This window comes from Nothoprocta perdicaria, unplaced genomic scaffold (genome assembly GCF_003342845.1).
Source record: "Nothoprocta perdicaria isolate Ctin4 unplaced genomic scaffold, notPer1 scaffold_8, whole genome shotgun sequence".
NCBI lineage: Eukaryota > Metazoa > Chordata > Aves > Tinamiformes > Tinamidae > Nothoprocta > Nothoprocta perdicaria.
The window spans coordinates 6,561,316-6,589,126 of record NW_020456087.1 but is presented as its reverse complement, the minus strand read 5'-3'; the positions used below and the strand labels follow the sequence as shown (position 1 = coordinate 6,589,126).

At 43.4% G+C, this 27,811-nt stretch overlaps 1 protein-coding gene across 1 annotated transcript; it reads left to right on the top strand.

The window, feature by feature from the left end:
• The first annotated feature begins 120 nt into the window (after positions 1-120).
• On the top strand, positions 121-27,811 carry EGLN3 (egl-9 family hypoxia inducible factor 3). The gene is made up of 5 exons (XM_026051800.1): positions 121-496; positions 19,669-19,788; positions 22,059-22,195; positions 22,916-22,989; positions 24,349-27,811. The coding sequence occupies exons 1-5, from the start codon at positions 140-142 to the stop codon at positions 24,384-24,386; spliced, it is 726 nt and encodes a 241-aa protein (XP_025907585.1). The 5' UTR covers positions 121-139; the 3' UTR covers positions 24,387-27,811.

Sequence of the window (27,811 nt, the reverse complement as noted above, 5' to 3'; positions counted from 1 at the left end):
GCGTATTAAACGGCGCGGGGCCATCTGCCGCGCTCCGCTCGCCCCTGTCCCGCCGCCGCCCGCGGAGCGCAGCGCCGAGCCGAGCCGAGCCGAGCCGAGCGGAGTCTCCCCGCGGGCGCCGTCCCCGTCCCGGGGCGCCATGCCCCTGGGGCACATGATGCGGCTGGACCTGGAGCGCATCGCGCTGGAGTACGTGGTGCCCTGCTTGCACGACATCGGCTTCTGCTACCTGGACAACTTCCTCGGCGAGGTGCTGGGCGACCGCGTGCTCGAGCGCGTCCAGCAGATGCACCGCGACGGCGAGCTCGCCGACGGGCAGCTGGCCGGCCCGAGCCGCGGCGTCGCCAAGCGGCACCTCCGCGGCGACCAGATCAAGTGGATCGGGGGCACGGAGGAGGGCTGCGAGGCCATCAGCTTCTTGCTCACGCTCATAGACCGCCTCGTCATGTACTGCGGCAGCCGGCTCGGCAAGTACTACGTGAAGGAGCGCTCCAAGGTGAGGGGCCGCCGCGTCCCCCCGCGGCACGTGCCGCTGTGCGCTGCAGAAGGCGGCCGCGGTGCCCCCGCCGGCGGCGGCTGCCGGGGCCGCCCGGGGGCCGGCGGTGCCGGCGGGACAGCGCCAGGTCCCCGCGGCGCGGCGGGCTCCGCCGTCGGGTCCCGCAGGATCCCTGCAAAACCCCTCCCGCCTCGGCCGGGGCTGCTTCTCCCGCCCGTCCCGGCGCTCGTGCCCGGCTTTGGTGGCCCTGGTGTCCCCAGGAGCGCCCTCGTGCCGGGCTCCTGCAGTTAAAGAAGTGATCCTGGGTGCCCCCGGTGCGCAGCGCTGCAGGAGCGAGGCTGCCCCGTTTGGGCACAGCAAACTTCTTGAAGGGGACAGAGATTCCTTGGCTTTCCTTTCCTGAGAAAGGAGAAGACCCGTAGTACATGGGTGCTTTAAGTTCCTTTTCCCCTGAAATTCGTTTGCACTTGCAGTGTCATCACTTCGGTTTGGGCCGGCGTGGCTTTTCTTCCCTCATCTCTTTGGCTGTGGCAAGGTAGACTGCCTGGAACTAACTTTTCTTGATATCCTGAATGCTGAAAATGTCCCTACTTGTTTATTCATGACTTGCGTTCTGTAATATATAGCACATTTAAAAATATATTCACTTATTCTTGGGATGAGCCAGAAGTTGAAGAGATAAAGTGTTGTAAAAAAACAAATGTTTGCTATTTCCTTTGGTTTTAACTTGTCTTCAACTAAGTAACTTTTAAGTGGTGCTGAGGTTTCTCTTTTTTTCTTCTTCCCTGTTAGAAAATGAAAAATAATAAATATGATAGTATTTACCAGGTGCTTCGAAAGACCTTAAAAACTGCACATAACTTAAAAACTTTGCGTACACAAGAAAAGACAACAGCAGGATTAATAGAAGGTCGAAACATTGATCTTATGGTTAGTCCCAGTTGACTGTTGATCAGTCCAGTGAAAGCTTGGATAGATTTAGTTTAAAGGAGGGTAGACTGGAGTTCACTTCTTCCTAATGCAATTCTGTTTGCTGTTAGGAACTACAACTAGTCTGGTAGAATATATTTTTAAGGACAGCTTAGTTCTCTGGGTGACTTCTGTTTGCCTTTTTGACATTCAAAATATGTTACCAGCCACTTGGTTGAAAACTAGAAGTTTTCGTTAAAATTATACCAATGTGAAAGGAGCTTGTCCAGCACTTTTACCAAGGCATTTGGGATAAGAGAGGCAGCTAGAGGCATGAGAGCACTTGGAACTGACTACAGAGAAGGGTCTATTGGAGGGGGAGCTGGGGTATGTAGAGGTGATTTTTAAAACCTAGTTATTGCAATCATTTGTGTACAAGTAATAATAACAGAGCACATCTTACAAAACAGATACAAAACTACTTCACTTGGAGATCCTTTTGGTTCCTGTTCTTTAGCATGGAAGGTGTTAGACTCCAAACAGCACATGGAAACACGGCACGGCAGCCCAGGACTGAAGGAAACTCAGTGTAGCTTGTAAAATACCAGTGAATTTCATCAGAAATTAAGAGTAACCAATCCTTTTATTATAATAATTATGAATATCATGGATATGTGAGGCTCCAAAGTAGCAGTTGTTAGCTGTACCTGAGATCTGGGACACTTTTAACAGGAAGATTACTTCTGACTAACCAAATGACTCCTACAGTGCATGTAGGTTCTCACGTCATCTATGGACATTTCCTTTCCACCACTAGCCCAGCTCATTTTTCTTACCTTTTTGAAAGTCTCGTGAATCTGTATGTAAAAAGCCCAATTTTAAATTCAGAATACATTTATTTTGTCAAGTAGATTACACACCAATCAAAAATACTTCTGATGTTTTGGATGCCTAGAAAACTTGCAGAGCTCAATGTCTATTTTTGCTTCCATACAACTAGACGAGAACTTTGTGGCTTTATGTGCTCTGTTATGATACATGGCTTGATGATACAGGTATAAGACAGATTGTCCTGAGAGTCCAGAACAATCTGTTTAAAATGCAAGCCTTTGGCTACACGATAACTCTTCTTGTCATGGAAATTAATCTTTGTAGTGCCAGTCTTACCACTCTTCAGAGTTTTGTGCTTTTAAAACAATGGTAGGACTTTAATTTTCAGCTTATGTATTGGAATAGGAGGAGAGGGCTGCTTAGTAAATGAACTTTTATAAGCTCTCTTGCAGCTTAGTGCAATGTGCTTCATGTTAGCTACAAAAACAGAAGAAAGCCCGGGGAAAACTTTTATAAAATAAAGGCAGCTTTCCTTGTGGCTGCATATTATGAGAACTGAGTTGGTTAGGATCTTGCTGTTTCCAAATGACTTTCAACAGCATTTGAAGAAGGTCAAGTTGCATCAAAGAGAATAGATGGAAGTTATATTTTATAAGGGTACTGGAGACCCGTAAGAGCTGTTGGTTGCTGTTTGGGAATTGATAAGGAAATAGAGCATTTCATCTTTGCAGACAAAATAAATCTATCTTTGCAGTGAGTCATATTTAAAAATATTTAGCTGACACTCTTAAGAGAGAAAAGCAACCTGATCTGTCTTTGGAAGGACTCTTCTGCTAACAGAGCCAACACAGTGTTAGCTTCTGCTTTCTTTTAAATGAGAATTTCCTTTTTCTACTAATAAAATGCAATGATTCCTCTTTTATAGTAGTTTCGTGGTGAAGGATCTCACCACAAGCAGAGTTGACCYGGGTTCATTTTGTTGGTGGCGTGAGAAGACTCACATCCCTGTGCGGAGGGATGCTTGGCTTCGAAGGCCCAGGTCACTTGGGTTTTGAAGGAYGTGGGTTTTGAGGGACGTGTCCCCTCTGCTGCAGCTCTGTATGGGACAGCTAGCCAGTGGTGAGGCAGGGAAGTGACGCCACAGCCTCCTGCTGAGGCTGGTCACCCGGGATGCCCTTGAGTGCTCTGGGATTCATGAGTACCAAGGGGATTTACTGCAGCTTCCGCCTTCTTGGCATGGGAGCCCCTCCTTGAGGCTTGGCAGAGTTTGGGGTAGATTTTGGCAGTGGAGATGATAGAGGGTGCTCCATGATGAGCCTGTTGCTAGAGAGCGTAGCTGAGATGTAGGCATGGCATCAAGACCTGCTGCAGCCTGTGAAGCTTTCCTGCACAGGGTCTGAAGTTGGAGCTGCAGATGTTCCAAACRCTGCAGCATTCGGGATACCCATCCCTTTGGCTACCCTAGGAATGCTGCAGGGGTGGGGGAGCCAGGACATGCCTCGCGCAGCGGGCAGGCCCCCAGGCAGGGATGTAATAGGGCTTTCCTGCGGGAGTCATGGATGGCTTAGCTGCCAGCAGGTGGATGTGGTTCCCCCTTTCTCCTTCGGCTGCTCCCAGAGCAGGGCCTTTCACCAGCGTAGTGCTGCCAGCGGCGTCCTGCCTCTGGGGCAGAGAGGGTGGYGCTGCTGGCCGGGACGGAGGGCGCTTGAACGGGCGCAGCCCCGCATGGCGCGGACTTCGCCCCACGGTTGTGCCGCCCGTGCCTGCCGCGGCTCGGAACGGGTGCTGGCCTGGTCCCGTGGCCTCCTGCAGGCCCGGGAGCCCCATGGCTGGGCATGGCCGGGAGCCCTGGCCTGAAGGGACACCGCCGCATCATGAAGCCCATGCCCGGCTGCTATCAGCTCCCGTCGGGGAGGAAGGYCTGATGCTAATATAAGATGTCGGATGAGCTCTTTAGAAAATGTGCTTCAGGGTTTTACTCTTTTTTTCCTGGGATGTTTTCTCCACTTGGAGGCCATGTCTACCTGCTGCGGGAGAAGTGTGGCTCATCTATTGGCATGGCCTCAGGAAAACAGAGCGAGCGCCTGGATCTTCTGCAGGATGGGGTGTTCTTGGGTGGTTCCTGAAACAACCTCCTGTCTATGGGTTGTTGATGAGTTGTGTGTTGTATGTTTGTGTATATGTGTGGGTTTTTTCCACTAAATCCCTCTTATTAATGAGGTGAAATGTCTTTTACTTGAAAAGATAAAGAAACACATTTATACTAGACAGTTCAAATGTAAAGTAAACCCCTGCATCTTCTGGTTTTAACTGCAAGATGTAAGGAACAGAATAACAGGAACCCGGCTACAGAGCTGTAGTGCAATACTACCAGTATGAATATAGCAGTTTATTATATGTTACAAAGGGTTTTTATGATCCTTGCATAGCAGCATACCTCAATTAGTTTACAATGGGAGGTCTGATGCATACTGCCACCCAGAAGAAATATGTGTAATTTTTCTTTCTGTTTTTTTCTAATCAAATGCACATGTTCTAGCCTAACGAGCAAGTTCAAATCTGTTTCTCTGGCCGGCTGCTGGCAGAGTCCACAGCCACTGGAACTSTAAATACAGGAGACAAGTCACTTTATGATATCAGACCGAGGAATTCAGCATTGGCAGAAATCCTGGAGCGGTTGCCTTGGCTCAGGGTCAAAACTGATGTTTATATCTGTGTTTGTCGAGCAAGATTAGTTAGTCTGGTTAATTATACACAGGAATGCATAATTTTTACTTGACAATCATAGCATTAGATGAGTATAAACCTGGGAATACTAGGTCTTGTTCTTCCTCAAATTATGATCAATGACCTTTTGAAATTTTCAAAAGATGCTATTTTGAAACAGGTAATTGATGAACCTCTGTTTGTTTCTTTGCTTAACAGGGATAGGTTCTCATGAAACAGGTCAATATTTTACAGGCAGTTATGTGCATGTCCACAGCTGAGTTTAAACACATGGATAACTTCCTTTGAATGGTCTTTAAGCTGGTAATTAGGTGTTAAACTACAGTTACTTAATTTGGAAGCCATTATCACTCAAGAGCCTGAACTGAGGGCACCAGGACACTTATTCTGCTCTTGGCATTGGAAAAATGCGTTGTCATCAGTGTGCGTTAGACGGGACCACTTTCCAGCCAGAAGGCTGTTGTTGGTCCTCTTTTCCTCCTCTTGTGCAGGGGAAGTCTGTGACCACCCAGCGACCTTTCTTACAGTGTTGTTTTAAGAGTCTGTCCGTGTGCTTTACAGCCATAGTCTCACGGAGGAAGACTGGCTAATCCAGCAAGAAAAGGGAAATACGTGTGTGCTCTGGGACAGCATAAAGAACAGAGTGGTCCGTGTATCCTGAGTTTGTGCACGTGTATTGGTATTTATGGGATCAGGGCAAGTTATTTTTATTTTTCTAACTACATTGTCTGTAGTTCTGCAGTCAAGCAGTGCTTAGATTTATTGCCTTATTAGACTCTTGTGTGATAAAATGATGGCAAAACTCTGCTTTGCCAAAAATCCAAAAATCTGGCATGTATTGGCAGCACATTTTTAATGCGTTTTTGTCTGTTCCCATAAGCCCGCGGGTACTAGGCCTTCCCAGCCCCACTACATGGACTCTTATAGCCACAGACTGGCTGCAGTAGCTTCGCTTGTGTGTCTGCCAACATTCCTATTATTGCAGGTCCTAAGTGTATACGTGCTGCCCAGAATTTGTTTTTCTCCATAAGAGCTTATTGTACAATAAATGTCAGTGCAGACCTTACCCAGGTGGTGTGAATGCCTCTAGTTCCAAGATTGCTTTATCTCTTGAACTTGCAGAATTGTGGGTGGTAGTATTGCAAGGCAAGGTATTTCTGAGCTGTGTTTGGGAGAGAAGAGCTGGTCCTTGCTCTTAATATTTGTACACAGCTGCTTTCCAAAGTGTTTAATAATGAATAATTCAGTTCATTAGAGCTGACTGCTGGTAACCGTATGTGTACAAATGAAGATACATGGATACTCATTACTCTGATTGACGCAGGAGAGTGTTGCATGGTAAATGTGAACCTGTTTGTTGGCGTTAAGAATTGCAGGTGTCTGTGTTAACCTTGGTGTCTTTGTGCAGTGAAGTCTTCTTTCTTTAACTTCCAAACTTATCTGGGTGGTGGCTTGAAGCAGTATGTTAGGTAGATATAATAAATTATCCTTCATGTCACCTCTTGAGCAACTTGCTTAATTTAATATTGGGGATTCTCTTCTCCTTCCTTTTATCCTCCAGGGCTGCTGCTTGTCTTTGGGAATAGGTTTCCCTTTCCCACTACCCAAAGTGATTGTGGTGGCAGCCATAGTGGGCTTCAACAGCAATTCCTTTCCGCTTGTGGCAGGATGAAATACAAGGAAAAGCTAAAACCACACCAGCCCAAACATGAGTGCACCAGTGATGAGAAAATCTTGATGTTTRCTGAATAGTCTAGACACTTCAAGATCAATACTTCAAGATCTAGATGCTACAAGATCAAATATTTCAAGATGGCCCTTACAAAATCAAAGTTTTTTGAGTTCACTACTTTGAGTGGCCTCTCCTATAGATTTTGGCTCCATCACTGGTGCCTTCTCACTAATGTGGCAAAAAGGCACCTCCCCCTACTGTTACATGCAGTTTGTTTTAGACCTTCTATGGCTTTTAGAAAGGGGTAACAGGGCTGGTCAGCCAAGCGGGAGGAAGTTCTCTGGCTGTTCAGGCAGCGAGATGGAGGAAGGAAGAGGCTGAAGGAAGCGCACGTTGTCCATGCCCTCCTGCCTGAGCTGCTCACGGCACGTCGCTGTCAGCGCGCCGGCGCGAGGGGAGCGGGCTGCAAGCTCCGTGTGCCCTCGCTGCTCAGCAGCCTCCCACGTGCACGCCTGCTGTCGCCCGGGTGCAGGAAGGGGCTTTTCTGGACAGTCATTTTTCTCTTGTCATTGCATTACGATAAGATCAGTAGAGAAAGGAACTTGATGCCKCTATGCAAAGCACTTAATAGAAAGCAGCTGATTAAACAAACCACTTACCGCTCTATTTTTTTTACACAAATAAAAACACGTAAAGTGTAAGAGATTTGAGGGATTTCTTCTTTTAAGAGAAAGTACAAAGTGCTTTACACTGTTCATTTTCAACCAGAATAAACTTTCTAGGTGTGTGGTTTGGTGCTTTGTTCACACAGCCTAGAAAGATGCAGTTTGTTCAAAGCCTCGCCGGCTGGAAATGACAGGATATCTACATCTTTTGCAAACATCAAGGAATCCCACTTTGTAGCAAAAAAGCTTTATTTAACTGCTATTTTGAATAACAATCTATCTCTAATTTATGTGAATCCTTTAGTTGCAACTGACTCTTTTCTGTGAATGTGAACCTCAAAATCCAAACAAAAAATAAGCTTGCATTCTTTTATTATCCTAATCATAATTGTCATGGTTGTTTACATCTTATTTCTTGCACTGAGTCTTATTTTTAATACAAATCAATGATGCAAATGTCTTTAAAGTTTGGGCCCAGCTCAGCAACACACTTAAGTGCTTTCTTAAACACTCTTTGAAATCAATGGGACTTAAGTGCATCCGTAGGTGCTTGATTTAGAATACTTTAAGAGTATGTTTGGAATACCTAAGGAGAAGCTGCATTGATTTCTGTGCTGCCSTAAGGTTTTATCAGCATTTTTTTGCCTTAGATTTGAAATATGGACTATCCTTAAATTTTGCCTTGGGAGGGAGCGCCTTCACAAAAGACTTAACTATCAGCACTCTTCACATYATGGATAATCATTATGATTTTTATCTGACCTTTGCAATTGACTAACTTGCAAAAAACCCRAATTACGCTGTTAACAGTAGTGGTTGTTCCAGCAATGCATGCAGGCAATCAGATGCTAGTGAGCTGGGACAAGGAATGCTGCACTGCACGGAGATGGCCTGCGGCACAGGGCCTTGTTGGGCAGTGGAGCTCCCAGSTACCATCCTGGAGCCTCCCACTCTTCCCAGGCCCTGGGGACTGCACGCGTGCCCGGCACATGGCTACATGCAGGATGGAGCTGCGGGAACAACTTGTAGAGCACACGGGGGAATTTGGGAGAGGAGATGCAAAAACATTAATTGGCTCTTAGCAATTAGTGTGCCTATTCCCAGGTTGTTAACAAGCTTAGGATGATGTGTTTGCTTCAAAAGACTGCAGAAGGTGTGAGTGTACTTTTCCCWCCTGATTTTTCCAGAGGGAATTTGCTCCAAGTGGTTTGAGAAGTGGTTTGAAGGCAGGAAAGGAGGAGCTTCAGTGTAAAGACTGTAACTAAGGCATATAAACCATGGCATGTGACTGCACATGGAAATAGAGAAAGGTCCCCCAGGATATTCTGATAATTCTGTTCTTCACACTATTCACTAACATTTCTGTTTCCTTATATTAACTTGTACTGTCGTCTTTGTAAAGCACGAGCATGGTCTCTGAAGCAGACCAGCAGGAAAGGTTGCTGCTTGGTTAAGTATTTTAGACTTCCTTTTTGCAGGAGCAGCAAGGAGAGGGTTAGCATATGCCAGTCCTCATTGCCAGATATATTGTAATTCCACATTTGATAGTGATCAAAGGCTTAAGTGTTGAAATTGTGCGTTTCACCACTGCATTTCTAAATGCACRGCTTGATCTTTCACTGGTGGCTTAAAGGAACCATCCTACTCTAACACGTGGGGCCAGAGTTAGCTGCTTGTGGAGGAGTAAAGTGTAGTTGATCTGCCCCCCTYGTCTCCCCCCACTGCAGAGGGGGGCTCGCACCCCGGCCTGCATCCCTCATCCAGGCCCTTCATCTCCCCAGGCAGTTGGTTCTGGGCAACCACCTTCTCTCATCTCCGTGTCCATCCCACAGGTGCCCATTGGGAGCAGCCCACTCGGCTCTCCGCTGCCTCCATGGTGGCTCGGAGTTACTTTCTATGTGCTGGAGGTTGGAGAGGAAGGAGGTTGTGGAGAGGAAGAGGAGAAAAGAGGGAATGGAGCCAGGTAGACCAGGCTTTCCGCATCCTGAGGACACGTCCTGAACTCTCACCAGCGAGAACACCTCCCTGCCTGGCAGCTTCTGGGCTTCCTGCAGACGGGCATGCCAGAGAGCGTCACTGCTTTCGGCCACAGTCCCAAACCCGGCCTTGGAAAACCAGGGCGCCCTGTGGCYGTGTCCTGGCAAGGGGCTGGCACCTCAGGCCAAGGCCGCCGCTCAGGGCTGGCCTCTTCTGTCAGGTGGTGGCAGCAGAAATCYATGCGAGAGTCCTGCTCCCAGGGAAGGACGGACATAGAGAGTCAGCAGCCGGAATTCACATCTGGATTCTGGTGTTGCCTCTCAGCTGGATTTGAGGCAGGCTTGTAACTAAGCCGGCCCTTGCTTGTGTATGAGCTGAGTGCTCTTGTGGATAGCCTTGAGCTGCGCAAACATAGGGTGGAGGATGTAATTGACTGTCTTGTGTGCATGCGTGTATTTATGCATACTTTGGTCAGAGTTGCCTCGTTTCTGTCTACGCACAATTTTTACTGCTGCAAATACCAGGTACGTCAGTTGGAGAGGCACTACATGCTTATTAGCCCTTTTTATTAATATACTTTTATTGCCTGACCTTAGAGCTGCACTTGGAATAGCTTGTTTTCCTCTCCGTGTGGCAAGCTGCTGCGTCATTGCATACACATTCACCCCCTGCAATTGCCCCGTGCGCTAGATGGACGGCTGGCACGGCTGGAGTTGTGCCCGCATGTCGGAGGGTACGCCGGAACATGCAGGCCATGCGCAGTTTAAGGCTACCCATGCCCTCTGCAGGCGGCATAGATTTCTGGTATTTTTATAGGCTTTACCCATAAATACGCACTTGCACAAACTTCCGTTTTCTTCAGTGCTGTTAGCTAGGCAGCGTAGTAAAATGTGGTGGGGGAGAAAGATGGGCAGGGGGTGAGTTAGAGATCTTAATTCCAAAGTTAACATGGGAGATAGCAGGTCTCATCGATTAGCCTGAATTTGGTGCTACTGCAGTGACAGCAAACTCTTGAGCAGCGTTCATCTCTGTTCATGTGGTGCAATAAAATGTCAGTAGCTCCAACTGCCARGGCTGTCTGGAGAATTTGGGAAGGATGCTGAGGTATTTTGGGACCTACTGGGCGTGATGGTGATTGTCTGAACCTTGTTCCTGTGCTGGCCAGGCTGCTTCCAGTGCTCCAGCTGGGAACGTTTTGGGCTGCAGGGACCCTGCCCCATGGTGCTTGTGGCCACCAGCCCGTCCCAGGTTCCCACGGCCAGCCTGGACTGGGGGTGGTGGCTTTGTAACCACTTGTGCCTCCGCTGCCTTGGGGCTGCCCCCCAAGTGAAATGTGCCCAGAAGTGAAACATGCACAGAAATGTTATGTATACGCCATACCACATGTGGACTGATAAAGCCTTGTGGGCAGTATTACTCACTCTCTGTGGGTCCACAGGTTAAAAATAAATGAATAATAATGAAAAAGGAATGTTGGCCAACGCAGGCAGTGCTGATAGGAGCAAAACTCCCACATAAGGCTTGCCYGTGTTCTGGCTGTGACTTATGTTAATGCACCCACAAGAGCCTCAAAACACGTAGAACTTCTTTAAGTATTGCAGGAAAAAGGTACTATGTATCGGACACCCTGTCAATACTCTTCTGGGTGATTAATAGTGGAATTCAAAACTTCTTAATTGCTGACAAGGTATAAAAGGATTGAATATTTACAGAGCTATGAAGTTATCCTATGTAATAGATGAGAACAGTCTCCAGAAGATGTATTTTCTGGTTTCTGTGCTTTTACCCCCGCTATGGGGAGGGTCCTTACAGATTTCCTTAATGAGCTTGCACTTATGAATTTGCTTTTCTACAGAGGTGGAGTTGTCACTGTATCCCCTGGGACTCATTACAAGGGACACTTTCCCTATCTATACTATGTGTTTATGATGCTTTCTCATTAGTACAGTTCATCCCTGATTTATTTGGTGGGGCCCAGAAGTTTTGGGTGATGAAAGAGAGCTTCAAGCACAGGCAGAAAGAACCATAAAATTTAACCTGAAATAAATGTGTGGGGTTTTTTTTTGTGAGTGTGGGAGGTTATATATATATAATATATACATATATACATAATATATACACACATATATATACATATATATATAATATAATATATACACATATATATTCTATATATATATAGTAGCACCATATATATATAGAATATATATGTGTATATATTATATTATATTATATATATATATAATATATATATAATATATAATATTATATATATGTGTATATATTATATTATATATATTATATATATATTATATATTATATATATTTTATATATATATATATAACATATATAATATTTTTTTTTTAACTTTTTTTTTCTTTAAAGATGCAATGTGTCTGAGAAGTGTGAGTGCATGCAGGAGGGCAAGGGAGACCAGTAAGAACCAGAAAGGAGAAGTGCCTTGATTGCCTGTACTGTAAGCGTGGGTTTTTTCCTCTTCCCCCCGCAGCTTCTCTGTGAAGTGTACTCTGGAGTAAAGTTTGTGTTTGATTGCCGATAGCCTCACGCTCTGCACGTAGCACTGTCATTAAGCCATCATCTAGCTGGCCAGGAGCCAGCGCTCGGCAGCGAAGGGGCAGGCGGKCTCTCTAAACTGAAACTGCTCCTATTGATACACTGATGCACTGCGCACGTTTACAGCTGCTAATTGGAGACTTAATCTGAATATCCTTGACTGAAACTAATTCACTGGCAATAGCCTTTTACRTTTCAGGTCCTAAAGCGATGGTGAGTCTGCTTGTCACAGCAAGTGAATCTCTTCTGAAAAGTGCATTGTCTCTGTGCACGTACAGAGAACAAGCACCGAGGAGTGTTTCAGCCTGATATGTAGTTTTTAGGTCAGAGCATCACGTAAAATAAAAATCGTACCTGATTTTACCCATGGCAGAGCGCAACACAGGAGCGGTGAATGGGGCAAAAGTGCTAGCTGACCTGCGTGCAGAAATATGTAGACCAATTAAATATATAAGGRAGGAGATCAGTGCTTTTAATGATCGGAAGTACCATTGTAATCCTCTGGACTTTTTTTTTGTATTCTGCTCTGACTGGTGGTCTAAAAGCAAGGAGATGTTATTTTATTTCGCTTTTAAAAATACTGTCTAGAAAATGTACAGAGGAAGGTGAATAGTCTGTGTCTCTTTTGTTCGGGGAACACAAATGAGATACCCCTCCTTGGAAGCTTACACAGCTTCTCCCTCTCTTGGCTCCTTTTGCAGCTTCGCAAATAGCCRCTTTTCTGTAGGCTCACAGGAAGTATGCAGCAACAGGGTGAGTTTAGCAAAACTCCCCACTGTGTCCAAGATGCAGTAATTTTAGTTCACAGGCTTCTTGACAGTCAAAGACAACCACTGTTAATGCGAGGCATGGCTGTTCCACGCGTTCCTCCTTCAGAGTCACTGTCCTGGCAGCTGGCTTCAACTTGAAGGGCATCCAGATTTATCTCTAAGTGGATGATCTGCTAAGAAAAGAAATAAAAACTTCACAAGACAAAGCTGTCCTTCACATTAATAGGACTCTTCAGGCCATGAAGAGCTAAATTTTATTGTCAATCATTAGAAAAGCTTCCTAGGCCCCTTCACAGATTCATTTAATAGGGAGCTCATTTTTAAGGCAACATCAATCTATGATCTAGCTTCCTAGACAGATTCCACAAGATCTGAAAGCTTATTAGGGGCTCCTTGAGCTGCTATGAGATAGCATGCCAGTCATCAACAGCTGTGTGGCATGATAATAATCTGTGACCAGAGCTCTTCTGGGTAGTTCTTTGTTTCTACCCTTAGTTCTAGTGRTTAGTGAGGATAATAAGCAGGAACAGTCTTCCATCTTATGAAAATTATAATAGCAGATATCAGTGTTTTGGCTGGTAGCAAAGAAACTTGTGCACCTGGCAACAGTATTAAAGCCCCAAATGAAGCAAAAAGGGAGAGGTGTGATTTATTTATTTATTTATTTCCAGTTCCTGGGTGATCTGAATCTGACAATCAAGGTCACATAATTCAAGAGAGAAGCAAGTATCAGATCACCCAGCTTAAAATGCCATCTGTGGAAACAGGAGTCTTGTAAAGTTCTTCTTGCCCCAGATGGTAGTAAAAATAAATAAATAAAATAGTATTAAAAAGAGGAAAAAAATTGGGGGGGGGGGGGAATGAAAACAACAGTGTGATAAAAGGAGAAATTCTGAGAATGTGTATGTTCTTGTGTTGCTGTGTCCCTTTCCAGGGAAGTGTTGTCTTGTTCTGTCTCAAGCTTTCAGGGAGGTTGAATATGGAGTGAACATAGCTGTGATCATGTTAATTTGGACATCTGCATTTCTGTAGATGGGCCATCTACCAGCACAACATCCTATCTGTCTTTCCTGATCTTGATTGTCAGTCCTCATCCAACCCTTGATTAGACACTTAGCGCCTGCGACTAAGGCACCTTCATCTTGTAAAGCTGCTTCAATGCGCTGCTGGCTTGCTCGGGATGTCCTCAACAAACTGGGCTCGTAGATAAATGTAAGGAGTCTGTGTTTGCTTTCATGAAAGAAGGCAGCTGTCCTAGGATTTCTGTTGTTTCTGGTGTTTTTTTTTTTCCTTCATTTTTAGAGTTCTTCAATAAGGCTCGGATTTAGTGCTCAGTGTGAAGATGGAAGTTGATGTGGCTTGCTTTGTCAAATTCCACCTTTTCCTCAATGATTCTTAGTTCCTAAAAACAGTTCCTTGCTCAGACCCTTTCCCCTCTCCTGCCTTCATTCCAAGTAAGAAGCTGGTTAAAACCTTATGTTAACTTTAGCTCTGTAGACCCAGCATCTGTTTGACTAAAGAAATGAAAATAAGTAATGGGTAAGTAAATGAAGTACTACTTTCGAGGCAGCACTGCCACTGTATCCAATTTTATGTGCGACCAGAGGGAGTAGGGCTAATCCTTCCACAAGTGGAACTGGCAATTCTTCTTCCAACAGACACAAGGCTAATGTCTCTGATTTTAGTGTTTTAACATAATCTTCCCTCTGTTCCTTCCCATCTCCACAGACTATTAAATTACTCCAATTTTCCTAGTTTATGCTTCAGTGTAGCAGCTGAGTGTTTTAACTTTCATAAATTCAAACAAACTAATACTTAATAATAGTCATGAATATTTTATCTCTAACCATTATAAGCTACACGGTAGAAAACACTTGGGCACAATTGGGTGCAACAAGAAAGTGCTTAAGAAACACCCCAAAGTGCTTAAGAAACACCCCGTTGTGCCTGTGTGTCAGACAAGTCTCAGCTGAGAATCTCTTGTCTTTGATCACGAACTGTCAGACTCCTCATGTTCTTTTAATGCGGAGCATGCTGTGTGCCTCTCGTTTTTTCTTTCTGCCTGTGCAGAATATGTGAATCTACAAACTAAAACCTAGTTGAGGACAATGTGCACTTGGACTTATGCTGATGAAGTGAATGTTAGTAGTCCTCACTTCCCCCAAACAACCTTTTTTTTTAAACTGTCAGTTTTAAGGTCAAAAGCCACATATTTGGCAGAAATTTGGGTAGCTTGGAACTGTGTAACCACATAAAAACATATTTGGAAGCTGCAGTGGTCATAGCACCATTAATTCTTACTAATATCTTGGCTTTCCAGATGGCTACCTTAGTGATGCTGTAGATCTGTATTGCTTTGGGTCTGTGTGTAATGCTGCCTTCTAATGGAATTTACAAGTGCTTTCTGAACTTAACTATTTGATATACGAGTGGTATGCAGACATCTCATCCACTCTTAAGGATCAAAAGTAGCAGCTGTTCTGCAGTGTACAGGAGCAGAAAGTGAAAAAGCATATTGCCACTTTTCCCTCTGCAAGGGTGGTTTGTGTTGGCAGGTGTGAATTGTGCAGGTCAGAATTTCTTCAGTTTGAGAGGAAAATGCAGCATCAATGAAAGGTTATCACCTATACAGTCTGAACTAGGCTGTGCAAACCTGGAGGCTGTGGCTTGGTCCTAGGAGGAAGGAAAACAGTCCTCTCTAATGCACTGTCGTCACCACTTCAGAAGTGTGTGTTTCCACTTTGCAGCATCTTCTAGCTAAAACATCCTCTGCATCTTCTAGCTAAAGCATCCTCTGCACTGCTTGCTCCAAGTATTAATTCACTCTGGTTGTCTTATGAGATAGAGCAGTATGATATCTCACAGCGTGGTCCTGGYTGTCAGCTAAGAGAAATCTGATTTTCTGCCTACTGAAAACATTGAAAGACACATTGAAAACATTGAAAGAACCATTGTTTTTTATTTTTATTAATTATTCTCTGAACTTTGCTGGTCTCTTGCATTATGACTTGCTCACGCTTACTTGAGTGTAGTACTTGAAACTGACCTCGGAATAACTTATTTTTGCTGGTTTCTGTGCAACATGGAGCTTATTGATGATCCCTGGTGCCTTGCCAATGCTCAGCATTACTACTTGTTTAGCTGGTGCTTGATTTGCACCCTCTTGGGAAAMCTACCATCTCTGATAATGATAGTGCAGATGATTACTTTTATTTTCCAAGTTGGTAGGCATTAATTTAAGCCTGAAACCCAATGATATGGTCATCTAGCTGACCAACTATGATGTGCACGTGTCATTGCACATGCATGTATCTACATATCACAGGTTTTAACTGTTTGGCTGTTGTGTATTTTGCACATTTAGGAAGAGTAGGCTAGTAAAGACGAACTTCTTTTTTTTTAAAAAAGTATTATTATCAAGGTGTGGTGGTGGTGGTGGGACATTGCTGAAACTTGCATTGAGTCCTTGCAGTAGAAAGTTAAGCCAACTAGGATTCATTGCTGTGGATTTTATTGGTTGAAAAAGAAGGATGTCAGGTACATTCCTGCCCCCTTACTGCCAGGTGTGGGTAGTTTGGTGTTGGAGTYGATTGGTGAGGAGAGAGGACCCCCAAATGGGTGCTTCTTCTGGACACCTGCAAATGTAGAGAGAATGTGTTTTATTGAGGCTCTGATCATTTATTAGAGGGGTAAGTGTTTTGATTAATGTGATCCRGGCTCCATCTTTTATAGCTAGCCTGTATACTAAACTGGCAAATACTTATGTTCACCAGTTACCTAAATTAAGTCTGGGTCACGCATCTCATCTCCTGTTTCTTGTTTGCTTTGAATGAATCCGAAAGCAGTGCTAACAGCTGGAGTCCCCGCCGAGGCCAGCGTGATGTGCTCTGGAGCTGCTCCAGCCAGTGCCCTGATAAAGCTTGGTAGCGTTTCAACAGGCTCTAGGAGGACCAGAATGATTTCCCTTCATTGTTTAAGGTTTCATTCAAATTTTCTGCAGGAAAAAGGATATTTCACTTGTTCTTTTCTCCCTTTGCTGCTGCTGCACTAGAAAACTTTTTTTCTTTCTTTTAACTTAAACTTAGAGTACAGCCAGTGCTTATGGAATTTGTGGGAATTGTTCTGCTCGTACATCCCCAGGGACTATGCATGTTGCAGTTGCAAAAGGTGCACAGTGTAAATAAATAAATAATGCATCAATGTCTCCAAGTGAAAGCACGTGCTCCTCTAACAGAACATTATATGGTGGGAGCGGGGGAAAACTCTGGCATTGTGCCCAGATTTCTATGGGAAGTAAAGCACCTAAATCCCTTTTAGGATCTGGCCTGGAATCTATTATTCTTGTGCAGCTTTTTTTATATTATTATTGATGCAATCAGATTGTTATTTGGGCAATTCAGTGCTCTTTCAGTGGCCTCTGCCCTTYGCTTTTGTGCTAATACCTTTTATTTTGTTGTTATTTTCAACATGCATCAGCCTACATTGAAGCTTTGCTCCTGCCATGCATCTTCCTTGCGGAGTGATCAGTAGAGCTCCCCAGTATAAAGAAGGGACCAAGTTTAGCCAGGAGTTACTGTGTTTGTTAATTGTTCAGCCTGATCCAGCCCGTTATGACTGTGAAGGGTGAAGGCAGGAGCTGCTGAGCTGGCAGAGGGATGGAGGGAGCCCCTCRGACAGTGATGAGCTCTAGGAGATGTGCAAAGGCTGGTGCCCTGATAGGATGCGTCTCCCTTGGAACTGCTTTCTGCCAGGCTTCTCCCCTTAACAAACTTGTTTCCAGTACTGGCTTTAGCCTGGATCTTACTGTTGTTCTCAGGCTAGCAATGAAATATTGTTGAATTTGAGGCTACCAGCCAATTCTAACAGTAGAACCACAATAGAGCAGATGGGACCTAAAGCAAGGCATCTAGCCAAGTGCCAAACGTGGTCAAAGAGGGCTTATTACTGGGAATTAAAGGTACTTGCTGTTGTTCAACATAATCCCCTGCTGCTGCAGGGCATCAAGCCCGAAGCAACCATGGCCCGAGGTGTCCAGGCTGGTCTGTGTGTTCTGGTGACCTGCTGCAGCCTGCAGGTATCCTGTGCCCGTGGCTATGGAGAAGAGGGGCAGCAACAGTGAAAGCCAATTTGTACATGACTTAAGATGCAGAGCAGTGTTTTTGCAGCTGTATGTGTATGCCTGTCCCAACTGGCCCACTCCTATGAATACAGACCCTTGTCCTTGGTAGCGGAGGGTCCAAGGGATCTATTATCCTGACTGAAAAGAAATTTTTGTCCCAGAGTTTGTCAACATAGCAAAAGAAAGTCGTGATTACAGTGGCATGTACTGTAACTGATGGTGTGTCTAGCAGCATAAAATGGTAGGGGTTTAGCATCCACTAGAAAGGAGAAAGCAAGACCCCTAAGGTTCCTTACTAATAAATTTAAATTTCTGCCTTAGTAAAGCCACATCTTCAGTGTTATTAGCTGTGCTTGACAGATTATTAGGGGAAGGTCAACCAAGCACTACACAATCTCACCCTCATTTTATGGGAGAGGCATATACAGTTTTCTATGTCCTAGTTAGGATGTTTATGGCCTGGATAGATGGAAAGCTTGATCAGTAAAAATTGTTTGGATGGTTGGGCTGAGGCAGTAGTGATTAATAGGTCATGCTCTGCCAGAAAGCAGGCTGGTAACAAATAGTTACTGCAAAGGACCCGACTTGTTTAACATCTCTATCCATGACCTGGAGTAGGTGCRGAATGTACTTAAGTGTGCAAATGACACCAAGCTGGAGTGATGTGTTAATATATTTGAAAGCAGGGCTGCCATACAGAAGGACCYGGATGGGATGGGGGAATGAGCCACCTTGTGAAGTTCAACAAGGACAAATACAAAGTTCTCTACCTGGGAAGGAAGAGCCCCTTGCAATGATGCCCCAGCACAATAACCTCCTAGGCTATAGAGGAGCACAGGCAGTGCTTCTCAGCATAGTTGAGAGAAAAGGTTTTTCCCCTCTGCTCAGCCCTGGTGAGACTATATCTGGATATGGTGCCTGCAACTTCAACCTGAATTGTCCAATGATCATCGTCTTCACAGACAATAAAAGGAGATGTTGGAGTGACAGGGCTGAGACTTCTATTATCACAGTTTCAGTGGACCAAACTGTATGGAAGGSTCCTTACAACCAAGTGAAGGAGTGATCATGGGACAAAGATGTGGCACCCCACCAAGCAGGTGGTCATCTCCTCTTGCGCCCTTACTGCTCGAAAGTGCTGATGATGCAAACTTAAATTTAATGTGTTTTTGCTTATAAAAAAATTTCAARTACCTGTTGTCTTCAGTTCAGTCTTGTGGTTTGGAGTCATTCATATTAGGCTTATCTCATCATTCAAGGTGAAATTTAAAGGCACTGTGAATGACTGTATCAGCACGTCTGCAGATGATCAAAGAGAGAAGTACACTTCTGAAAGCTGTTTGGTTAGTTCTGTGGCKCAGTCCATGAAAGCAAACATGCACTGCCTTGTGCAAACACAGCACAAAAAAGTTACAGATTTCTGCAGACTTTGCTCTACGGACTTTTACCCACTYCTCCTGGGGAACCTCAATTTTTGTTGGACYACAGGGATATATATGATAGCACCATCATCCTTCATATCTTCTAGTCCCTAAAGCTTGACTTACTGGGATTGCCATCTGCTCTCATTATGACTGACACGTCAGTTCTGCAATGACTGCTCAACTTTAGAAACCAAAGCAAACTTTAGCTGAAACTGCCTCAAATAATGAGATGACAGTCACGTAGCTTGTAGCAAACAGTAAATTTGCACCATACATATGTGTATTTGTTTCATGCACTTCTCCCCCTGCCCCCATCTCAACTCTGCTATATACATTGTGAAACATTTATTTCCTCTTTGGAATTTCTGTCTGGGATAGAGAAAGAAGCTTGTATGGAAATTCCTGCTGGTGGTATCTCCCGCAGCATTGGGACTGAGAAGAAGCGAAGATGGGCATCTTGGAGAATTCATTTTCCAGAGTCATAATCTTTATGTTTCTTTCAGGCCATGGTCGCTTGTTATCCTGGAAATGGAACTGGGTATGTTCGTCATGTGGACAATCCGAATGGTGACGGGCGCTGCATCACCTGTATTTATTACCTGAATAAGAACTGGGACTCCAAGGTGAGTAAATCATGGGGCAAGGCAGTGCATAAAGGAGAAAAYGGCTTCAGCAGAGTTTTGGAGCTGTCAGTTGCTCTGTGAACTTAGGCGAACTTCTGAACAGCTGGTCTCTTCTTCATCACTTAACTTTTGTTTTCTTGCTGTTTATAGCAACCCTTTGGAAGTAAGAATATGAACTGTTTTTTTATCTTTCTGTCTCCTACTCCGCACACATAATGTTTTGTTGTTATAGAATAAAGTTTCTCAGTTTGGGGCTGCTGGCACTTAGATTTTGTTTAGAGAAAGAGTAATGAAGCACTGGAAGAAAAACATTTTCCAATAAGTAGTAAGTGGATTCTGGCAGCAGAATACATGTCAGTCCTGATTTGGGATCTTATCATTCCTAAAACTGGTCCTTCAGGCTGACCTATGGAAGATCTTTAGGCAGTTTTATCTGTATTTTTCTTCCTCCTTTTAATGTGTGAGGAGCCTAGGAAAGATCTGTTCATGCTTATTTTTCATTAGAGATGAATTTTTGTTAGAACAATTGGAATTGGAGAACTGATCTTTTCACTTTTTTGGGGTGTGTTCTTGGGTACACTTTTCTTTTTTAGTGAGGCATTGGTTTGTAAGACCATATTGAATCATCTTCAAATGGCACAGCAATACTGAAGAAGGACTTGTCTTAAGGAACCTGATAGCATGAAAACAACCTTTTCTCAGCAGCCTTGTCAGCTGCTTCCTTAAAGTTTGCAGGTTGGAGTTGGGAAGAGGTTTTGCAGAAGCCATCTGGGGCTTTCACAGGGTTTAGAGACCTTCCCCTGTGTTTCTCAATCTCTGACCTCCTTTCATGAGAGGAAGAGCTCTCTGCATGTCTCACGAGAGGAATGAGCAGGTGGCTCTTTTTGGTCCTCCATCTCTAACTCCATCAGTGGGTCACCTGGCAGAACAGTGCTCTTGTTTCTGTCATTTCTTGTCTTATTGAGCAATAAAATCAGCCTTGAATTTACCATGTCTTTAAGTTAGAAATAAAATATAAGGGTTTGTAAAATTGCAGAATATGTCTTTTGGCTTCTGCTGTTATAGTACTTCCCAAAACACTCACAGGAATATTAGTTGTATATTGCCTAATGTTACTATCTCTCTAACCTGTTTTGGCCATCATAGGTTGATGTTCTGTAGATAAACAGAAGTGTTATGAATCCAAAGAAAGGAACTTAGATTTAGAAACCACTGCAAAATGTAATGTTGGGGAAAACCATGTTTCTTCACTGAAAGGATGATAGGGAAATGTCTTTTTCTAATGAAATRGAGAAGGGGAAGGGACATAAATGAGAGAGAAGGAAATGTACAATTTATTTTGTACACTGAATCCTTACTCTGAAAATGAGGAGTTACCRGAATGGTTATTGAAAAAGCTAACCAGAAACCAGGACACTGATGGAGAGTATGATACAAGTATGATGCAGGAGGAGACATGATATAACCATGCTGGCATGTCAAAACAACCGTGTTGCTTTAAATCCAGGTTGTTACTTTCTGAGGTTTGCTTGTGGTGTGGAGGTGCCAAATCAGATTAGTGCTGGGTTGACAGACTCTGCTTTGCACTCTGTGCAGCACAAGTCTCCAACGAGCCTGCAGACAGCAACAAGGAGGAGGGATGGTTCCTGTGTATATTTGAAGTTTCTCCAGGATGTGTGGATGACCACAGCTCTCTGTCCCACACCCAAAAATGATGGCAAACAGAGGGAGAGAAATTATGTGGTGGAGAAACCAGGCTATCTCATAAGATGGGGGGAAAAAATGAATGGGAGATTAAATTTAATCAAAAATGTATGAAACTACAATGATAGAATGGACTTCACTGTTCTTTCCAGCATTTAAAAGATAACTTCCTCAAGATCAGATACACGTTCTTATATGTGTTGGGAAGAGAGTCCAATCTCAAAATGGTCAGCTGCAGCWTCCTTACTTCTCTTATGGGTATTGCCTAATCTAGAGGTGTGCAATGGGGAACTGAGAAGTTGTCCAGTATTTATGGCAGGGACGGAGTTTTCTTCACCTTGGATTATTTGATTTAGTCAGATGTTGATGTTCAAACATGACAAATGGGGAAAATGAAGTGGCCAAGAGATTCAGTCTACAGTTCTCTGGCACTGTCTTGGAGCTTCCTTGGTTATCACTAAATGTTTGTGCAGTGTTTGCTTAGTACTGGGTAGGGAAAAGCAAGTCGTTATTCAAATATCTGGGTGTTTTAGATGTGGACAAAGTAACCTTTCCTTGTCTTTCAGCTGCATGGTGGAATTCTTCGGATATTCCCRGAAGGCAAGTCTTATGTAGCAGACGTTGAGCCAATTTTTGACAGATTACTCTTTTTTTGGTCAGACCGAAGGAACCCACACGAAGTCCAGCCTTCTTATGCAACGAGGTAAGTGGCATATTTGTTAGAGACATTCAGCCAGGGAAAAGCGGTGTGTTCTACCACTGTCACATTATTAAATAACCACGTATAGTGATTAATTGGTTATTTGTTTCTATATACATAGGCATAAAAATAAAAGATATTTGGATTGTGAATGGATTTATATAGTATCTTTTGAGTCACTGGAAATTCCCTCATCAAGTGGGGAAGAACAAGTTTAAACAGTAAGATTTCTTATGTGGCAGAAAAAGAAATGCCCCTTTGCCAGCGACAGGAGAAACTTCGTAGACTGGGCAGGGCTATTTAGCTGGAAAATGCTGCGTTACACCTTTACCCTGTTTCATAGAGGGATTTTGGGGGCAACCATCTGTCAGCAGCCTATGGAAAGCTGGTGTAACCTAGAGCAGCCCCCAGGCTGCCTAAGGGCATCCCTGAACAGAGTAAGGCTCCAGGGGCTGTAAGCTACTTTCGGCCTCTGTCACCAGGGGTATGCACTCTGCTGTGCCTCCAAGCAGAAATTCTCACCTATGTTTATGCTGTACTTAATAAAATACACATTTAAAACAGTGTCTGCGTTTGTCTACAGAGAGGTGCCATTTGCACCCATTTTTTTTTTGTCCACTAAACCAATTAAGTCTGTATTTGCTTTCTCCATAAGAATAAAATTCCAGTGCTCTACTTGAACAGCAGAAGTTGAAAAGAATATGTTATTTCTGTCTTTTACAGATACGCCATGACTGTGTGGTATTTTGATGCTGAAGAAAGAGCTGAAGCCAAAAAAAAGTTCAGGAACTTGACTGGTACGACACTTCTGTAAATGTTCACAGAATAGAACTGAATGCATTTTGATATTTCTAAAGCCAGAGGGAGAAGGGGAGTAAATCTGTAGTAAGGTGGTGAAGGCATTCATTTTATTTAGAACTTGTTTTTCTCTAATCACTCTTCAGTTATTTTACACAAAGTATAAAAATTTTGTCAGAAAAGAATGCAGGCCTGGCCTCAGACTGGCAGTCTCTGTCCCCARCTGCAGTTGCAGAGGACTCTGTTACCTCTCTAAGCTCTTCTTTTGTTATTTGGGAGGCATATTTGTCTCCTCCAGACTGTGCTTAGCACATAGTCATGAGGCTTACATAAACAATTTCATAATTACATTCTTCAAATGTTCTGGCCAAATAGGGCTTGTCTTTTACATTAATTGAAGGCAGTCATGGCCCACACTAATGCAAAAGGGATTTGTCTTTTATTTACAAATAATTTCTAAGTGGATATATTCATAATGACTTCGGAATGTGTAGATCATGAGTTAGAAAGAAATCAAATTTAAAAATATATGTATAAATCATCTTTTGGCAGGCAGGTTCTAGAGTGGCTGTGACCTTGGTGCCCTTCAAGAGCTACCTGCTTTCAGCTAGGCTCCATAGGCAGACTGTGGCCAGCCCAGCAAACRTCCAGGAGTAGCTGATCCCAGCTAACTTAATTCCAGCTAAAATTCCTTGTACTGTAGAAATGACATACTAGCAATGGGCTGAGTGTCCAGATGTTCTCTAAAGCCCTGCCTGTGGCCGTACAGTGTCACAGATTTACTGTTTGGATAAGTTAAAGATTTGGTCTGGAGGGACTGCCTCAGGCAATTCCTTATAATGCCATGTAGGCATCATTCCTCTCTWTTAAATATGTATGTTACACAGCTGGACACAGGCAAAGTTAGGATTAGTCCAGTGTTTTTCAGAAAAGATTTTTGTAATTTCTGTTCTTGATGGGTAGAAAAACAAATTAGCCTTTGCCCTTGAAGGGGATCATAAGCAAGGGACTAAAAGTGGGGAGGAGGAGGAAATGATAATGGACCTGGAATCTGAGAGTTTACTGAGTTACTTAGATGTTGCATGAATTGCCTCTTTACCCTGTGGAAACTGAAGATCAGAACTGTAGTTATCCCAGTCTTGTTAACAAGCTGTGAAGTCTTACAGAATTTCAATTCAAGTAGTCAATTAAATCGTGAGTTTTTAAAGTGCTATCCATGGAAAACAAAATATTGTTTTTTAGTCTGTTTCTAAGTTTTCAGGTAAACACTAAACACTATCAAATCAGGCTTTCATAACATTCTGGCTTACCTGTTTATTTTCTCCTTCCCTACCCCCCACCTCATCTTTTCAATATAGATGCACGGAAGAGAGAAGCAGCTCTTAACGAAGACTAATCAACTGTTTCTGAACTCTTTATGCACAATAAGATCCCAAAGATGACTTCCATTTCCAGTGAACCATGGCACGTTCTTGTCAAGCACAAGAGTACACTGGTTGTTATCTGTCTAGCATGTGCATTTTACGTTGATGGTACTTACGACAGCCTCCTGTCATGTCTGCATATGGCAGAAGGAACTCTTGTTTTCTCTTTGCCTTTTGCTGGAAAAAAATACCCAGGATTTTAATTAAAAAAAAAAAAAAAAAAAGAGAGAAAAAAAGAAAGAAAGAGAATTTCTAAGCCTAGTGGTAGTGGCTCAGCCAACTGGCTCTTTATCACTCTAGTCTAGTAACCAAGATAACAATCGTTGGGACTAGTTGGGAAAAATGAGTCTTATTTGCACTTTATGGTGGGGGGTGGAATCTAGTTCAGTGGGAAGGAGCTTTACAAGTTTAAAATCTGGCAGACTGCTGGTGGGCAAGGAGAGATATTGGAAAAGCTGGGTTTTTGTAGAGAGTATTCTTCTGTTATGCCCCCCACGGACCCAGTGACAGACTGCTCATCACTTTGCTGCGCATAACATTGGCCTCACTCTCCTACAGTACGACTTTCCAAACAGAGTTGTGTCTAGATAGTCATCACATCTACTGGATTTTGTTCACTCTTCGAGTCAAGTCATAGCTGTGCAGGTGCACTGCCCTTTCAGTTCCAAGACAGAGTGGAAGTAGCTATGCATCTGTTCACAATTTTGTAAAAACATTTCCTTTCTGTTCTGAGCTGGATTGATTGTATGTTTTATATTTGCAGTTTGTTTAGTACAGCAACTGGTTTCTCCCAAAAGTTTGGTAAATATGGAAGAATGATGGCACTCAATGCATTGGTCCTGAAGGTTGATYGTATGTGGAATTAAATGATATTTTAGTAGCTTCTCTATCTACTCTATTTTGTATAACAAATGTGAATTTGAGAGGAAGAAATACCTCTGGCAGCCTGACAAATGAATACTAAACAGTGATTGACTTAGACTTGATTTCTGTGCTGCTTGTCCTAAGTTTACACTCTGTAACTTTATTTGCATGTGTGTAATTTGGATGAAACAGTGATTCTGTTTCGATTGGTCTGTTACACGAGGTAACTACTTCTGTTGTGTTGGAGCAATGAGATGGACAAAGGATTAGGGTTATTCAAATCACAATTTTTTGTGACACAAATGACAGAAAAACATGTATTTGAATAATTTTTTTCTTTAACTTATTAGACATGTTGAGTAACTTGTGAGTTATCTCCAGTCTGCCTGAACTTCTCCAGCCAGCACTTACTACGCAAGTCAGAATAGCTCTTAACGAAGCTGAGAGCTAGCAGTGGATGGATTTATCACTCACACTCATTAGTCTCAACTGATCCTCTGTGTGTGTGTTCATGCTGGAGTGTTAGTGTGACAACCCCATGTTGTCAGTGTATGCCATACYCTGCCACCCATTTCGGATATACCCTCTCTAGTAAAGAGACCTATATTTTTTTTTGCCATCTGCCCACACTGGCCGTGTTGTATGATCTGCTGGAGCTGCTGGTCCCTGAAGCAGTTCATGACGTGGTGTGGGATTGTCATGCTAGTAATGGACCTGAGGGCAAGTGACATGTCATGCTAGTAATGGACCTGAGGGCAAGTGACATGTCATGCTAGTAATGGACCTGAGGGCAACTGCTATTGCATTTGAGCCAGGGCCATGAAAAGGCAATGTGCAATGGCAAACTGTTAAACCTGAGCAGCAGATGGGTGAAAGCTATGTGAGGCGGAAAAGAAATAACTTCCCTGACATAAAATATGGCAAGAGAGATAAAGGAAATCATAAGCTTGCCCTCCAAAGTAAGAGGGGCATCCTGGAGGCTTTTTTTGAATTCTGAATGTTAGTATACCAGTACTCTTGACTTCTCCCAGAGATCCAGCAATGGTCATTTGGATAAGACTATAGCCTGACCACTGTGCACCTTAAGAGAGGAATACGAGGGAATGTGTGGCAGATTTATTCTTATGACTCTAGACTGGAAGACCAATAATCTGGTAATTGTCCTTTTGTGTTGGAAAGAAAAATCATTATTCTRCTATGGGTATAGCTAAATGGCTCAAGCATAAACTTGAAGGAAACRTAAAAGTAACTTGAAATTCTCATTCTTCAATGTTTGTGTGGAAGGAGAAAAAGTTATTTACTTGAGAGCAAGCAGTAACCCAGGAAAGGTGGTAGGTTTTGAATTTTCTATTAAGGGCATTTGCAGCCTGATTATTTAAAAGGGGAAGAAAGAATCCCAACCTGTTTTATTGCTATGCAAAGTTAGTAATGACATGTATGTTTTAAAAACTCCTACAAGGTTTTGAAAGGGTCAAAGACAGTTAAAGCAACCCAAATCTTGCTTTGTCTTTGGATACTGTAAACCTAACAGTGCACTAGAAAGATAGGTTAGTATAAATCTTACTGAGGCCTCAAACAATGGACAAATGATGGGGCAGGAGGGGAAAGGGCTTATATAAAAAGTTTGGAAAGAAAGGTACTTTAGTTACCACTATTGCTGCCATCTAGCATTAGAAATGGTCAGCAACACATTTGCTGGATGGAGTGTGGAACAGTATAGATTTACTGTAAATAAAGTATATATATKTTTTCCTGTTTTAGAGAACTGAAAGGAGAGCTTTTTTTCTTCTTTTGTCTTTGCTAATTGAACATCTGAGGCTGAGGGCACAGGCTTTTGAAACCAGTTCCTCTGCCTCCATTCCAGACCTTTACCCATTTCCAGATCACTTTGGAGATACTGTAGGTTGATTTATTTAATTTTTCCCTCTTTTTTTGTGGGGAGGGAAATCCACAACTTTAACATTTTCTGGATAGATTTAGCTTGCCTGTCTTTGGGAAGCTGAGAACCACTCTGAATGACTAAAAGTATCTTAGGTGTGTGGGCAGCAGCGTGCTGCTGGTCAGGGGGCATTTCAAGGAGCTTCCTTCCAGCTGTGGGTTTTGTGTCTTCATAGCGAGCGTTTGAAACATCTATGGCTAAACAGCATCTGTCAACGAGTTGTGCAAGACTGTTAAACGTGCCTTCATTCATGTCTATGAAGCTGTTATATGCCAAATGTGCATGTCATGCAGGTTTTCATGGCTCCTTACGAAATAGGTTGCCTTTCCAAATGCAGTTGCATGTTGAATTAGAGATAATGCAGAGCCACCGAGCTGCAATTTCCAATATGCTGCATTTGTTGGGGGTGGGGGGGAGAGGAAAAGAAAGGCAATAGTGAAAATCAAGACACTATTTCTGTTCCTAAACCTGTAACTGCAAATTTGCTGGCCTTTTGAGCAAAGTAGTTTCTAATAAATCTTATTTTCTGTAGTTTACTTTTGGTTCTGTAAGGAATGGCCTCTGCAAAGTAGCATCTGAGATTATCATCTGATC